Here is a 16,509-nt window from a genome sequence, read left to right as displayed (position 1 = left end):
AGCTGACAGAGAAATGCTGCCCAGCAACATTCAGACGAAGCAGAACAAACATCCCGACACACCGCGGCGTTATTTCGGTTTCCTTATCCACTCATCCGAGTGCACGCTGCTCATGCAAAGACTTCTCTACAAACATGCTGAGATTTAAAGAAACGTACAAAAAAACAACCATAGAAAAGTGAAAAAGATGAAGGCCGAGCTCGACCAGGCGGCTCAGCCAGCGAGCGGACAACGTTCCCACAACGTTCCCACAACGTTCCATCACGTGAGCGGGCTTCATACACATTTTACCAATAAATCTGCAGGACTATGAGGGAAAAAAGGCCAATCCAAAGGGGTCAAATTACTGGGCTTTAGGGTTTTTGTAGTTGTTGGGGATTGTAAAAGAAAAAAAGGTGATTTTCCACGTAAAAAATGTTTTGGATTTTGAAAGAAAAGCTGATTTTCTTTAAATTGTTTTTGGTGATTTTCAAAGAAAAAATGTTTTTTGTTTCTTACAAAACATTTTCAGCTAATTTTTTTCTTTAAAAACTTTTGGGGATTTCTGAAGAAAACATGAACACAGGACTTCAAACATTTCCTTCTGAAGTGAAACAAACTTCATTTCACTGAGAGAAAGTGTGAATGATTCAGACCGGAGGTCAGAACACGAATCTGCATGATGATCGATGCTGCACAATATTCTGTGAAAATCAGTGAAAACTTTAAAAACAGGATTTTAGTTTCTTATTTATCAACACAACACGCACTTTTATGATTTTGGAAAATGTCTCACTGAAGACTGAAGGCTGTAAAATGATAAAAGGCAGATATGACAACCTGTCCTCTCAGAGACTTTTAACATAAGTGCAAATGACCAGAACGCTGTGGGAACGCTGTGGGAACGCTGGGGGAACGCTGTGGGAACGCTGTGGGAACGCTGTGGGAACGCTGGTGGGCTGAGCGGCTCCGGAGCAGCAGGACTCAGACAGACAACATTCCTGCAGGGAGGTGAAGCTCCTGACAGACAAACGCTCCACGCCCAAACAAAGCTCATAATTATAAAGTTTGACAACAACACGCTGCGGCCCCGCCCCCTCTCCACATCTGCCCACATCTGCTCAGACCTCAGAGACGACCCGGCCCGTTTTAGACTGGATCTAATTAAAGCTGCGGCTCGCCATCAACTGTCTGATACATGTGAGGCGTCTGGCTCCGCCCACACACGCCCACACGCACGCACGCACACACACACACACACACACACACACACACACACACACACACACACACACACACACACACAGGTGGAGGTGAGCGTTGGAGGGCGGGAACATACACTGACAGAATTTCACATCTCTATATTTAAAATGATTTTCTAAACACAACCTGGGTCTCACTGTCGTATTTGTGTCCAGTTTTACCAAAAAGGAAACAGCTTGTATTAACCCTTTAAAACCTTGAAAAAAAGTTTTTTGCGCTACGTTGACGCCTTCCAAATGAATTCAAATGTTCAAAACTTCAGCAAACTGGTTTGATTTCTTTCTCAAAACGTGGTGAAAAAGGCAAAGAGGAGCTCGCCAAGAAACGTCCCGAAAAACTGCGAGAAAACAGACCTGAAAATTTGTAAGAAAAAGTGAAAACATTTTTTTAAAATGATTATTAACCTTTTTATCTATTTATTTATTTATTCTTTTATCTTTTTCTTTAAACATTTTTTGGTTTTTCAGTTAGATTTCAGGTATTATCTTGAAGCTCGTCACTTGCTGTGTTTCTGAAAGAAATCAGGCCAAATTGCTCAGTTTTTTAAGGGTTAATAATCAAAGGACAGAAATGTAAACAATAACGAGTCATTTCTGCAACTAAAACATTTTAGTTTTCCCATTTTTAAAGACAAAACCAATCAGTCATCGTTTAAGTGTTTCTGTTTTCAAACAATAAGAAGCAAATGAAACATTCAATTATTGACAAGTCGATCAGATCAGCAGCTATTCTGATTATTGATTTTTCATTTCAGATGAATTATTCGACTGAAGATTCACTTCAGACTGCAGAGACAGATCGATCAGGAACTGACGGCTACGGCGCTGCTTGAGGACGGCGTGACGTCAGAAGAGACACGAGCTTTTCAAACTGAGAGAACCGGTAAATGTGGAGGGTTAACCCTCGACGGGAGCATGTGACCGAACTCCAGAACAAGAGATCTGAAAAAACAAGAAAAGCTGCTGCAGCGTCTCCGCCCACACGTCACCTCTGTGACACGCAGAGCGTCACACCCGAGGCCACACACACCCGAGGCCACACACACCCGAGGCCACACACACCTGCCTCCCCACGCGACAGAAGCACAGCAGCTCGCCTTTCCATCGTGGCTCCGTAACACGCCTACGTGAAATAAAGCTGCTGATGTTGTGAACATCCATCGCCATGGTTACTTGGATGTTATCACCAGAGGAGATGTCACATGACATCACGCGGTGGAAACACGGTCAGCTCCACGTCGAGTTTTGTCAACATTTACTAAATATCGCTGAAGTTTTGAACGACTGTGATGGAAACTCGTCTGCTGTCGCTTCAGTCCGACCATAAAACGCTCAACGTGTCCTAAAAATGCAGATTCACGGCTGATTTTTGAGAACGCTGATTCCGTGCTGAACTGCCTGCATCTTAGAAACTTGTTTCTTTGCTTCTTTAAAACTTCCATCGCGAACAGATAACGAAGCGCTGCGTATTTAATAAATTTGTATTTCCTCAACCTCGATGGAAAATCCAAATTCTGGTAGAAATGTAAATGTTTTACACACATTTTTCTGGTGTTGTTTGACAGTGTTTCCGTGTTCGGCTCCGTCGTTTCTCTTTTAATTAATTATGTTTAAACTGCAAAGTTTTGTCGAGGCAGGTGAGCTCACCTGCACACCTATCGGCCAGAGCTGAGCAAAAGGTCAATATAACACAGAATCGCAATATTTTGGGTGGAGATATTGTATCTATACACGAAGGCAAAGTCGTTTTTAAAAAATATTAGAAATGAATGATGTGGCAAATACAAATTAAACTTTTTTTAGCCGACGAATAAAAAAAAGCTTTTTCAGTCCACTGGATGCATGCTGCTGCAATAAAAAATGAAAATAAAAATGATCTTATTTGATAAAACAGATGCTGACAAAGTTTGTCCTTAATTTGCAGTTGAAAAACAGTAAGAAATTTAAATTTATTGCATTAGTCAGCATTCTGCAAAAAACACAACGTTGTACTGTGTTAAAATATGAGGCCTGCAGCGACTCACAAACGTGACGGCCGACCCAGGTTGTTTCCTCTCTGCAGGAAAGACTCGACTGACCGACTCGGACTCAAACACTCGGTGAATTCAGCCGGCTGCTGCGGAGGATTCTGTTCTCTCGCGGCGTCTCGAACAGAGTGCGACTGAGCGGTTTCGCCTCGTGCGTTTCCGCTCCGCAGAGTGAAAAAGGTGTTTTCAGTTTAAATTCAGACTCGCTGCTGAAACATCGACATGTAGTGAACAAACCACCTCAAAAACTCTTTTCTCAAAAGAAAAAAATACACATCCTAAAAAAGGGAATTCAACCATATACATCTTCATCCTGCGGCGGCGGAGAGCGAGTCAAGCGTCACGCCGCCGGGTTTACGGGAGCCGACAGGAAGTGTGCGTTTGTATCCTACAGACGCCTGCAGGTCCGGTTTCTCTGACTGGACCACGTCTCAGTTTGTAGGAGCTCCTCACGTCCACCGATCAGTCAATCCATCGATCAATAACACGTGACCGTTCACCATACGTGATGTCAGAGTCTGTTCAAACTTTTCCACGACACTCTCACGTTAAAACGCAGACCGCCTGAGAAAGACCGGGACTGGTTTCCACTTTCAGACCTCTGAGTCGTTCATTCTGCAGACGTCCAAAAACTCCTCATGGTTTCATTTTCACGACTTCTGCGATAACGATGGAACTTTCCCCGGAGGACTGTGGGAAACGTTTTGGCGTGGGGGAGGAGCTTAAACAGATTAAATATAAAAAACAAAAAAGCAGAAAGGAGAAGAAGAAGGTGTGAGTTCAGGTTTCCCGAGTGACAGAAGTTTCCAGAAAAGCTGCGGCGGGCGAACTGTGGTCAAACGTCCCTGTGGCCCCGCCCCCCCTCCTCACTGCCCGTTGGCGGCGGTGTTGTTGGGGGCGGGGCTGGAGCCCTCTGCGCCGGCGGGCGGCTGCACGTTGTCTGCGAGGTTGTGCGCGTGCTCCAGGAAGAGGTCTTTGAGCACGCTCAGCTCTTTGCTCAGCAGTTTGATTTTGGCCTCCAGCCGCTCGTTCTCCTCCTTCAGCTCGTTGACGCGCTGCTGCGTGTCCATCGCCTTCTGCTTGCTGCGCATGCGGCTCTTCTTCACCGCCAGGTTGTTGCGCTCGCGGCGCTGGCGGTACTCGTCGCTGTCCTTGTCTGCGGGGGGCTTCTTCATCTTGCTGGGGGGGAGGGCCTTACCGCCTCCGGCTGACGGGCCTGCGGGGACGAGCTGGGGGACCTGCTGCGCTCGGGCTACGGCCGAGGAGGAAGCGGCGTGGGCCTGACTCTGGATGACGCTCACGCCGTTGTGGTCAGATGTGGTTAGTTTCGGCTGCGACGGCCGGCTCATTTGGATGTGCTGCCTTCAGGTGCTGATGTCTGAGTCTCCTCAGGTGTGCAGATGAATCAGTGACAGGAAGCAGCAGATTCTTCGCCTCAGAGACGCCTGGAGGACGACAACAACGATAAAATCACCAACAGTTACTGTCATTATCGATCCGTCTGATTATCTAAAATTCCAGTTTTAGAGGCACTGACACAATAATTCACTTTTTTGTATCACCATGGAAACAGACTGAGTGATTTCTTACATAGACCACAGAGTTTAATGAATTTGGAAACAAGGTTTTTGGCACAAATATTAAGATGTTGACACAAAAAGATATTTCACCTGCCCATAAATCGAAAGAAAACAAATTATGATTTTCTTAAGTGTAGGTTTTCTAATATATAATCTTATTGATTTAATTTATGGATTTTTACACATAAGAAATCTTGAAATCTTATTGTAGAAATCTTATTTTTCTCTTCCAAATGGTAAATAAAGTAATTTCTAAAGTAATTTTTAAAATTGCTGTGATTAATAAAAATGTTGAATTTGATATGAGAGACCATTACCAATATTTCAGTGAAATTCACAGATTACTGATATAGTGAGTTTTTTTGCACCGATATGCAAAAGTACTCTGCATCTGCTTTCTTAAACAAACCACTTTTACTTAACAATTAACTTATTGAACATCACACACAAACAGCAATAAATAACCAAACATCTGCCCTGCGTGTTCAGCATCAGTCTTCACTGACCTTTCAAATAAAGAGGATGAAACTAAAATACATGTCAGTATGTTGGAAATTTCCCCACTGTGGGACTAATAAAGGATTATCGTATCTTATCTTATCTTATCTTAGTACTGTATGCTCTAAATACATTAATCAAACATCAGTACTCTTCAGTATCAGTCAGTTATTGACCGTTTCTGAACCACCGAGCAGCGTTTTCTGCATCATTTGTTCTGTAAAAACGTTTTCTTATCGGTGCGTATCGGAAAAAAATCTACGCCGATGCCGATATGCTGTTAAATATGAATATGTTAAATATATGTGATAAATGGGTCGGGCTCGAGGGGGAGGTCTCTTATTGCAGCTCTTCTGCGACTGTAAATCATTTCATCACTCAGGTCACATGACGGCTGGTGGATGCCGTTCAGCGTGCACAGAGGGGTTTCCCCGGGGTTTTTTTTGGGCCCCGATCCCGATCCGAGTCATCTGAGTGAGCGCCGACACGCTCCTCGTCCTGAACCTCTGAGCTCTAGCAGCATTTTATGAAAGTGAGCACACGACAGCGCGTCCTCTCCAGCCTCCACAGCTTCCCACAGACGAACCCAAAAACGCGTCTGTAGATGTGCAGTCGGCCCGCAGAGTCTCGGCTGACCTCAATCCGTCAGTCAGGATTCATGTGCCCCGCTGCTGCGGGCTGACACCCACCTCTCTGTGGCAGCGAGCCCGCCATCAGCATCAGTACTGCTGTCAGGCCGAAATACCTCATTTACCCTTTAACGTCCGGACCAACATCAGTTTCTTGTGCTGCATTAAGACACATTTTTACGAGCACTAAACCTCTGAAACCTGACAAAAACCTGATTTCTTTTAAAAACACAATGAGCAAGTTGGCAGGAAATGTCCCACAAAACACTGAACATTTCTAAAAGGTGACCTGGAAAATAGTATTAGATATTCTCCATAAAACTGTATTTATAATTCTTTTAAACAATAAGATGTTACACTATTTAAAAAAAAACATTTTCTTAAGGTAGAGCCCACCTCATATTACTCACACTTTAAAAAGGTATCATACAATAACATGATTTTCTATTTTCATTGAATTAATATTTTAAACCGACATCAGTCACAGGTCACCTAGTGGAAATAGCATGTATTTCCTCCATATGCCGAATATGGTCAAAATGACCTCATCAGGTGGAAAATAGTCAAAATGACAAATTCAGAGTCAAAAGCCCAGAATGACACCCAGAAATAATACAAGTCCTGTTTTTCTGCTCTGATGGCTGTGGGATCAAAAATGTCAGTTTGAATGGGTTTCAATGGAGCATTTTTGGACCTGAACAGTCTGAATGTAACTATTTAGTTTCCACAGTGTATTTTAGACTTATTGTAGGAGCTGAGCTGCAAATTCACTGATTACACTCAAATACACAATCTGGACTACATTTAGGACACATGCATCAACACACACACAGTTATCACAACAGGAAGAAGGAAAAGAGACTAAAATGAGACAAACAGTCTCTAAAGGGTTAATACTCTGCTGCTGTCTGTGAGCTGCAGAGCCTCCTACATGATGATTGGTCGGATTATTATTCTATACGGTCAATTAGCAGCTCTGCTCTGATTGGCGGGATTATTATTCAATTAGCAGCTGTGCTCTGATTGGTCGGCGCGTTGCCATGCAGCCAGTCAGCTGTGTGCGCAGCGGAAAGCGCTCCGGGTGAAACACGCACTGTTGCCTGCTGTTGCATCATCATCGGCTCTCTTTGTGCCCAGAGAGGGGAACTCCGGAGTCATGCGGGGATAAACGCAAATCTCAGCTTTTACCGGACTTCACGAATGTTTCAAAAACACCAAAACACCACAGAAAACAAAGACACGGCTCATAAATACCGCAGAGTCTCCTCAAAGTCCCACAAATTTACGTTTCCAATCACTTTTTATCAACTTTTACTTCGCTGTGAGCAGCCGACGGACGAGTCACGGACCTGCCACTCGACACTAAGCTTCAACACTCTGAGAACAGACGATGATTTGTGTGTTTTTGTCTCTGAACACACTCTTAAGTACATTTTGACTTTCCTGAGCTCCTTCACTGCCCGTGTAGCCGGGCAGCTAGCCAGCTAGTTAGCTCCCGATGCTAACCAGCCCCCAAACCTCCCTTTTCGCGCTGTTTTCCCGACATTAAAACAGTTAAAATCACACGTTACCTTCCCGGGGCGGCGGCGGACTCAACCATCCGTCAAAGAAGACAAAGTTTCCGCAGAAAGAGTGAGTTTAATCCCGTCGGTGAGAGCTCGGAGTGTTTTTGTTTGGAACATGGAGAGGAGAGGATTGCGAAATCTCTTTTACCATGTACGGCAATGTCCGCGCTCAGCCAATCACAGGCCGGGAGGAGGCAGCGGAGCGAGCGGCTGGCCAATCACGAGCGAGCGTGCCGCAGAGTGATGCAATGCAGCTAGTGATTGACAGCCGGTTGGACCAACAGGAGCCCCGTTGTTTTCTGTTGGTTTTGTTTATGTAATATGAGGATGGTCAAATTAGTTCAAACATGCATGACTTCATCCCTGAATGACGACATTTAATCACACCCAAAATGTATTATTACTCGCTTTATATTTAGACTGGTAATTATTCAAAATTATACATGAATCATTTCACATTTTACATAAAATCCACCCAACAAAACCAACACCTAAAGGTTTACAATAACATTAAACCTTCCTGTGACCTCAAGAAGGAACAATCCACCGTTTATTTCATCAATGTACTAAAATATTTTAGATTGATGCTGAGCATTACATCAGGAGAGCAGCGGGACAAATGATAAGTTTACAGGAAAGACATTTTTATTTATTTTGGAGGCAGCGTGGAGGACAAGGACTCTTTCTTGTTCAGCTGATTTTGATGAAGGGACAGACTCCAAGCCAAAATTTGAAAATTTCCTACAAAAACTGCACCAATATGCTACCACGATAAAAGGCATAAAAACAATGAACCTCATCTTTAAGAAGTTTCTCATTGACTCCAACTGTGAAATATATAATATTTGTTTTATACATACTGTGAACATTGTATCCCTGGCATGAATGTTTTGTATTTATTTTTCTGTTTGTAAATACAATTAAAAAAATACTAGTATATTCATTTTTATTTTTTATTTTTATTTTTTTTACATGATACACATGTATAGAACATGCCAAATAAATTTGGGAGAATTTGTCAACTATGACACCCACGATTATTTGCATGATTGTGTGTGTTTGTGTGCAAGAAGAAAAACAAAATCAACAAAATCTTTTAAAAATTAAAGAATCATAGTAATATTAATAGAAACAATAATAAAAAAAGATACCTATTTTTAATTATCATTATTAATACAAATATCAACAATAATAATAATAATAATAATAATAATAAAAGCATAAAGTCATAATACAATAATAGTAATAAACATTTCAGGTAAAAATCCATTCCAAATTCATTTATAAAGCACACTTAACAACAACAGAGTTGACCAAAGTGTTTTACAGCAAAAATAAAAAAAATTAAAAAAATTAATATGAATATAAAATAATAAAAGTAAAATCAAATAAATAGTAGCCTATAAACTATTTTCAAAGTTTTTCTGCTATCGAGTAACATTATGATAACTTGTGCTTTTGTACCAAGAATACATATTTGAAATACTTTATGTTAAAAAAAACATGATAAACTTTTAACATGAGGAGGAAAAAGTCAACAACTTAAAGGACAGTTACAAAACACACACACACACACACACACACACACACACACACACATCACAAACAAGTCAAAATAATGACATTAATATTTTTATTATTTCTAAATTTAAATCCAGAGGCTTCTGGTTTAGTTTAAATGTGAGAAATCATGACCGTGTTCATGTAGTAGCTGCTGTTAGAGTGACAGCTGCTCTTCCAGTAAAAACTGTAAAACTGTCAACTGAATTTTGGTTTGTGGTGGTGTTTGCTGACGTCATGGTGATAAAAATAATATTTTGTCATTTCAAGTGAACTTGCTGTGATCTGAACATATAAATGAGGATGAATCTGGAAACATATAACTGTTTTAATATAAGATTGCTTATATGCTGCCTTCACGTGCTCCTCATAAATATCGTATTTTCGAGTTCCAAGCACTCAGACGGCCCTTCAAAGTCGAAATCATGAGTGGGAAATTGTGAAATTTCATTGATCCCCGAGTTGTCGAGTCGCAGCAGAAATGTCATAAATCATGGAAACTGTGTCAATAAACTGATGGTGAAAAATATATTTGGTTATTTTGTTTGTAAATGACATCACAGTGATGTCATCAGAGGACATTAAAAAAACTGTTTTCACAGACTGAAGACGGCGGACTGACGGACACGTCTGCGTCAAAATGATTTTTACGTTTTTCTTTCTGCAGGTTAAATGTTTGAATATCGACCTCATGTATTCGCCCTTTGTGTACGAAAATGAATGCATGTTTACGTATTTAAACGTATGTTTCAAATGTCGTTAACGTCTCTGTCCTCATGTTTCCGTGTGTCCTTTATGTTGCCATAGATACGCCAATAGACGGCACTACAGGGCTCTGCATACACATTACACACATGCACTAATGCACAAGAGAGATGGCTGCTTTTTTATCTGTGAATTTATTGTTTCAAAACTCATCTATGACGTATGAAGCCTCCCGGGGCCGTGATGATTAAAGTGTTACGGCTGTCGAACATAAGAGAGGACACACGCAGCAGGACGGATGCAAGACGAAAACATTTATTTACAAAAGGACAAAGACAAACGATACAAACACAGGAAGCTGCTGGGTGCACGGAGTCGGAGAGAGCGTGAGCAGAGAGGTCAAAGGTCAACATGTCCACCTCGCCCTGCCTGAGTCATCCACCCTGACTGTGAGCCAAGTCAAACCAGCTCAGGACGCACAGTACACACTACAGTACACACTACAGTACACACTGCAGTACACACTGCAGTACACACTGCAGTACACACTGCATACAGTACTGACAGTACACACCACAGTACACTGTGTACTGCATACAGTACTGACAGTACACACCACAGTACACTGTGTACTGCATACAGTCCTGACAGGCGTTTCCTTGAAAACCTTGAATCTACTAAAAGATCTGTTACATCTCCAAGATCCAAAACTCCTCAAGGATCTGCATGACTTCCTTATGGAGCCTTAGAAACCTATTCAAGGACCCCTGGAACCATATTCAGGATCATTAAAATATCCTCAAGCACCATTTGACTCTTTTTGACTCTCCAGGATCTTAAAGAAAACTCCTCAAGGATCTGAATGACCTCTTACAGGACTCCTTGAACCATATTCAGGATCAATAAAAAATCTTAATTACCATAATTTCCTCAACAAAATCTTGTAATTTCCTTGAATCTACAAAAAGACACTTCACATCTCCAGGATCTTAAACTCATCAAGGATCTGAATGACCTTCGTATGGAGCAATAGCCCAAGGATGCCTGGAATCACCTGAAATAAACCCCAGAAGCTCCTCAAGGATTAACGTCCTCAATGAATCTCATTCAAAAACCCGCTGACTTTAGTTTACACGCTGCTGAATCCAACAACACTTCCTGAAATCTACACTTTGATTCAGGACAAGACAGAAAAAAATGGACAGAATAAAGAAAATTATGGAAAACAACATATTTGTCATAAAGCAACGGAGGGGAAATAAAATTAAAAAGAAAATAAAACTGAATTAATTTCCTGCAGGAAATAAATAAAGAAATCACCGACAGATCAGAAAAATGGCAGTTCCACAGAAGAGATCAGGTGTCAGTGTTGAGTCGACAGAGGGAGCTCCAGTCCGCTTCTTCCCTCTGCACAAACGGTTTATCCTGAACCTGAACCCCGGAGCCCTCAGCTGAACCGTCTCCGACCCGAGCCCCCCCCTCCACAGACCCCCGGTACCCCCGCACAGACCCCCGGTACCCCCGCACAGACCCCCGGTACCCCCGCACAGACCCCCGGTAACCCCGCTCCTTTGATGCACCTCGGTCAGAAACCATCACTCCAATAAAAACCACCAAAAAACATCTTTACATGAGAGCAGCAGAAAACATGTAAATACTTAAATTAAAAGTGCGTTTATATGTTCAATCTGAATACATCTCATAATTTTAGCGACATAATGTTTATTAACTAATGTCTTTTTAAAATCAAAATAGACTATAATAAGTTTTGTTTTTCATAAAATAAGAAAAAGTCATACAACTAAACATATGTTTTTTAAAAAGGTGTCTTTTTTGCATGTTTTATGTTTCATGTTTTAGTGTTTAGTTAATGTGCTGTTAAGAGACTTTTGAATGAACACGCCTGACGCTCAAAACCAGAACTGATCAGAATATCTTTGAAAGCGTCTGAATGCTCGCTGCGCCCTCGCGCTCTTCAGGTGAGCGAGTTTTTGGTTAAAGTCTGCAGAGCTCCGTCCTGTCAGTGATTCACAGGTTCAGCAGTGGTATCATAAACTTAATAACCTGGCGCACCGTAATCACTCCTCACTTTGAACCGCGCCGCTCCCTCTGCGCAGAGACCAACACCAAACTGCGTCCACAGAAGTGTCTCTTTAATGTCTCTGTCTGTAAAACTAAAGCTTCAACTGAAATCGTGTCACAGTGGAGCCGCGCGGAGCGTTTCAGAGGAGCGCGCCAGAGGCAGAGGACTCACAGGAGTGTGTTTAAATCAAAGAAAAGTGATGTTTGGAGCGTTTGACTTTAGCCGAATCGCAGACTGGCTCGTGCTCTTGCAGAGGCACAGAATATTTTTGCGCGTGTTCTCCAGTGTGATGAAAATCCCGAAATACGAGTAAAATTAGATTCTATCTTAATGGAGGTCGGAGCGAGGGGCTGAACGCGGCGCGTAATGTACATTTCATTCTGGTTTTCCTCCTTAAATGTTTCTGTGCGGGAACAGTGGGTTAAATCCAGGACCGTGTGTGTGTGTGTGTGTGTGTGTGTGTGTGTGTGTGCCCGCCCACTCACTCCTGCTATATAAACGCAGTTTGACAGCTCAGAGTTTACTGAGCAGGAGGAGTCTCACCGACACCCCGCAGCTTCTCTCCGCTTCTCTCTGTGCAGAAATCGAACCTGTGACACTCACAGAACTTGATGTGTGCAGGTCTGTAGCCCCCCTCTCACCCGAGGACCTGACACTGACGCAGACTTTGTCCAAACTGGATTCTCGGAGCTCCTCGCCATGCATGCCCGGCTTTAGGTTCTCCATGGAGCTGTCGAACCTGTACGAGGTGGCGCCCCGGCCCCTGATGAGCAGCCTGACCCACGGCCAGCAGCCCTCCTCCGGCTACAGAGACCCGGCAGACCTCGGCGGTGAGATCGGAGACAGCGAGACGTCCATCGACCTGAGCGCCTACATCGACCCGTCGGCCTTCAACGACGACTTCCTTGCGGACCTGTTCCACCACAGCTCCCGGCAGGACAAGCTCAAGATCATGAACGGAGAGTACGAGTCGGTGCCGTGCGGCCCGGGGCCCCCGGGGCCCCAGCACCACTACATGTCCTCCTACATGGAGTCCAAGCTGGAGCCGCTCTACGAGCCGCGCATCCGCCCGGTGGCCATCAAGCAGGAGCCCCGGGACGACGAGGACATGAACGCGGGCATGCCCCCCACCTACCACCACCCGCACGCGCACTCCCAACAGTACTCCCAGCATTCCCAGCATTCCCAGCAGCAGCAGCAGCAGCAGCAGCAGATGCCGCACCTTCAGTACCAGATCGCGCACTGCGCGCAGACCACCATGCACCTCCAGCCGGGACACCCGACCCCCCCGCCGACCCCGGTGCCCAGCCCGCACCAGCACCACCACCACGCGCACCACCACCCGCAGCACGCGCAACAGGGCGGCCTGAAGCTGCTGGAGCAGCAGCGCGGTGGCGGCGGCGGGAAGAGCAAGAAGAACGTAGACAAGAACAGCCCGGAGTACCGGCTGAGGCGCGAGCGCAACAACGTGGCCGTGCGCAAGAGCCGGGACAAGGCCAAGCTGCGGAACATGGAGACGCAGCAGAAGGTGGTGGAGCTCACCACCGACAACGACAGACTGAGGCGGAGGGTCGAGCACCTGACCCGCGAGCTGGACACGTTACGGGGCATCTTCAGACAGCTGCCAGACGGATCCTTCAAACCCATGGGCAGCTGAGAGACTACTGAGCCGGGCCGGACCGAGACCGGCACTACAGACGGACTGGAGTCAGACTGGAGATGGACTGGAGTACTGCTGGATTTATTCTCTTGATGTGTGGACGGACAGAGAGCTGTGAGGACACTGAGGCAGCTGAGGTGTTCACTGCAAAAACATCCAATCATTTTGTCTTCAACTCTCATCAAAAAAATATTTTCAGAAAAAAAAAATTGCAGACAAACTGACAAACTGAACTTTTCTGAGTTTTTATGTAAAACAGGAAACTTTGCAGCCACAGAGCTGAAACACACACACACACACACACACACACACACACACACACACTCTCTCTCACACACAGACAGACTGCTGGACTTTAAATGTTGCAGAAAAAGTGTCAGATGAGACATCTGGAGTGGGGACAGGTGAGTGGGACAGGTGTCTCACCTGCTCTGACAGCGTCCTGTGGACTGAGAGACACGGTCATCTTTTTGCAGTGTTCATGTGCCTTCTTTCAAACTTTTGTGCAAAAGCCGATAAGCTGGTTCCACACACACAGAGGACTGGTTGTTTTTGTGCCTTATTGTTCCCTTCAGACTGAGCACAGTGAAATCTGACACCTTCATTTGACTCAAAGAGATCCAAGAAACCTCGAAAAATGTGAGTAAGTATGACTATTAGTCCTAATTTATGTTTGCTTTATATGTGATTGTTAAGTTCACTTAAAATTAAGTCACTTTTATGGAATTTTTCAAAGTTGTTGCAACTTAAAAATAACAAGTTCAGTTGAATCAATCTTTGCAAGTTTTAGCAACTTCAGTATTTCTGTCAGTATTCTGCTGGTTACAAACTAATCAATCATATTTTCTTCAACATGTTAAGCAAACAGAGCTGGCAGATCTCCAAATTTCGTTATCGGCAAAATCCTCTCAGTGATGATCACGTTAAATCAGAGTAACTCGATTTACTGAAGTTGCAAACACTTAGAAAGAACGACGTCATTTCATAGGTCATTTTTAAGTTGCAGTAACATCACTAAATAAAGCAAATGCAGCTAAAATTTTCGGTGAGCTTAACAGTTAGATATGGAGTAAACATAGATTAAGACAGTGATATTAACTCTCCTTTTTCAAGGCGATCAGTTTCCAGGATTCTGGTACAGTTTGTCAGATTAGACGGCGTGCTCGACACTCACATATCAGTGCAGCTAAGGTAGGGCACGTGCTCCCAGATCAGCCTGTTGTGCATGTTTCAAATGTGTTTGTTTGTTTTATACCAGTTTCCATCTCCGTCATCTCCTCATCATCTGGAATGCAAAGTGCACTGAGCTGCACAGACACAGACTCTGTGCAACTGTTTATGGACTCTTCTTCTGTGGTACGCTTCACAGGTCCCAGATCAGTGTGACGGTACGGCTGCAGGGTGAAAAGGAGCGTTATTATAGAATATTACGTGTGCACCAGGAGGGAGACGTTAAATTCAGCCCGCTCACTTCAGATGCTTTCATGCAGATCTCAGTCTGCTGCACATTTTGGTCAAACTGAACTTTTTACGTGCTGAGACGTGACGACTGTGAACCAAAATCATCTCCACAAACTGCTGCTTCATGCTTTCAAACCGTGTCAGGGTGCAAAAGCTGCAGCGCGCTGATACGAACCGTGTAGAGTTCATTAAAAACAGAAACATCTCTATTGTTTGATAAACGTGCGTCGTGTTCCCGCTCAAAAACACGGCGGGTCTCTCTCCTAGTTCCCTAAAAATGTTGTTTTCACGTCAGTTTGAATGATAATCGAGTTATCGGCCGTCTGGTGCCGAAATGCCAAAGTGAAAAATACAAAAAAGCAAAGACTGGAATTGAACCTGTGGTACCTGCTTCGTCACGTCGCCGTCTGCTGAAAACCGAGAATCTCCAAACCTGCAGCAGTTTAACGCTCAGCACGATGCATCGATTTAAAAATGCTGAGAAAGAGGAGAATTTCTCTGTAAACTCTGCAGATTTGGAGATGCGTGGTTCCCAGAGGACGGCGGCGGCGGAGCAGCTCTTTTGTCGTCGTTATGCACTATTAGTGGTCACATGAAGCGCAGTGACTTATGGGTACTGATCGATCTGAAAACACGCCTCGCTCTTCATATTTATATGTAAAAACAAAACAAAATGTGAAAAGGGTTCCTATGCAACACGTCTCTTCCTCTTTTCCACTGTTGAGTTATCACACACACACACACACACACACACACACACACAGTGCCTTCTGATCCTCTGAGATGACCTTTGACCTCGCGCTGATATGCTCGCTGTCTTTCTGTTGAGAAACTCGACGGTTGGAGTCAGGGAGGAAAAAGGAAGCACTTTTGTTTTCTGTTTTTTACAAACTGATGTTAAACCTGTTTGTTTCGATGTTAACGACGTCTCAATTGTAAAATAAGCCTATATATAAATATATATATAATAAATATATATATAAAATACCAAAAAATCTGAATTATGATAATAAAAGAGCTTGTTTTATCAGACTCTGCTGTTGCTTTGTGTTTTTTTGGATTTCTCTGTTTGTTTGTCAGAAGCTTCTCTGACATCATCACGTTCAAACACACAAGTTTAGTGTTTTTATTTCTCCTGCAGCTGATAGGAGGCGCTCACAGCACCGTCACACACCGACAAACCTCCAGTTTCATTCTGCAGAATCACGGGTCGGCCTGCAGCGCTGGACCGTCAAACTTAACCCTTAAGTCCGCTTTAGTATCACACACACTCGTATCGCTCTGCACTTTTCAAAATTAAGTTAATTCTTTTTAACCAACAACAGTCCTGATCTTTAATATCAAAAATTCATTCATTTGATCATTTTAAAGTCACATTCAGGATTAAATAGTTAAAGATGACAAATGAACTCAGAATCAAATATCAGTGTGTTTTAAAGGAGCAGTCCGTCTCTTCGGGATCACAGCAGCTGCCCGTCGTGCCGATGATTTTGGATTATT

The 16,509-nt window shown here is 43.6% G+C and overlaps 2 protein-coding genes across 2 annotated transcripts in view; one reads left to right on the top strand and one right to left on the bottom strand.

Annotated features, from left to right (window-relative positions):
- Positions 1-7,705, bottom strand: part of cebpg (CCAAT enhancer binding protein gamma) — a 7,769-nt gene extending 64 nt beyond the window's left edge. The window contains exons 1-2 of the mRNA XM_042490076.2: positions 7,547-7,705; positions 1-4,713 (exon numbers count right to left, since the gene is read on the bottom strand). The exon at positions 1-4,713 is cut by the window's left edge and continues 64 nt beyond it. Of these exons, the coding sequence (XP_042346010.2) occupies positions 4,135-4,617 (483 nt within the window). The 5' untranslated portion in view covers positions 4,618-4,713; positions 7,547-7,705 and the 3' untranslated portion in view covers positions 1-4,134. The remainder of the gene's footprint in view (positions 4,714-7,546) is intronic.
- A 4,688-nt stretch (positions 7,706-12,393) lies between these two features.
- On the top strand, positions 12,394-16,041 carry cebpa (CCAAT enhancer binding protein alpha). The gene has a single exon (XM_042490062.2). The coding sequence runs from the start codon at positions 12,592-12,594 to the stop codon at positions 13,543-13,545; it is 954 nt and encodes a 317-aa protein (XP_042345996.1). The 5' UTR covers positions 12,394-12,591; the 3' UTR covers positions 13,546-16,041.
- Positions 16,042-16,509: the final 468 nt, after the last annotated feature.

The sequence above is a fragment of the Plectropomus leopardus genome, chromosome 1, assembly GCF_026936395.1.
Source record: "Plectropomus leopardus strain MGB_pleo_1.0 chromosome 1, ASM2693639v1, whole genome shotgun sequence".
NCBI classification, from domain to species: domain Eukaryota; kingdom Metazoa; phylum Chordata; class Actinopteri; order Perciformes; family Serranidae; genus Plectropomus; species Plectropomus leopardus.
The sequence above is the reverse complement of the archived record's forward strand: the minus strand, read 5'-3'. Positions and strand labels throughout refer to the sequence as shown.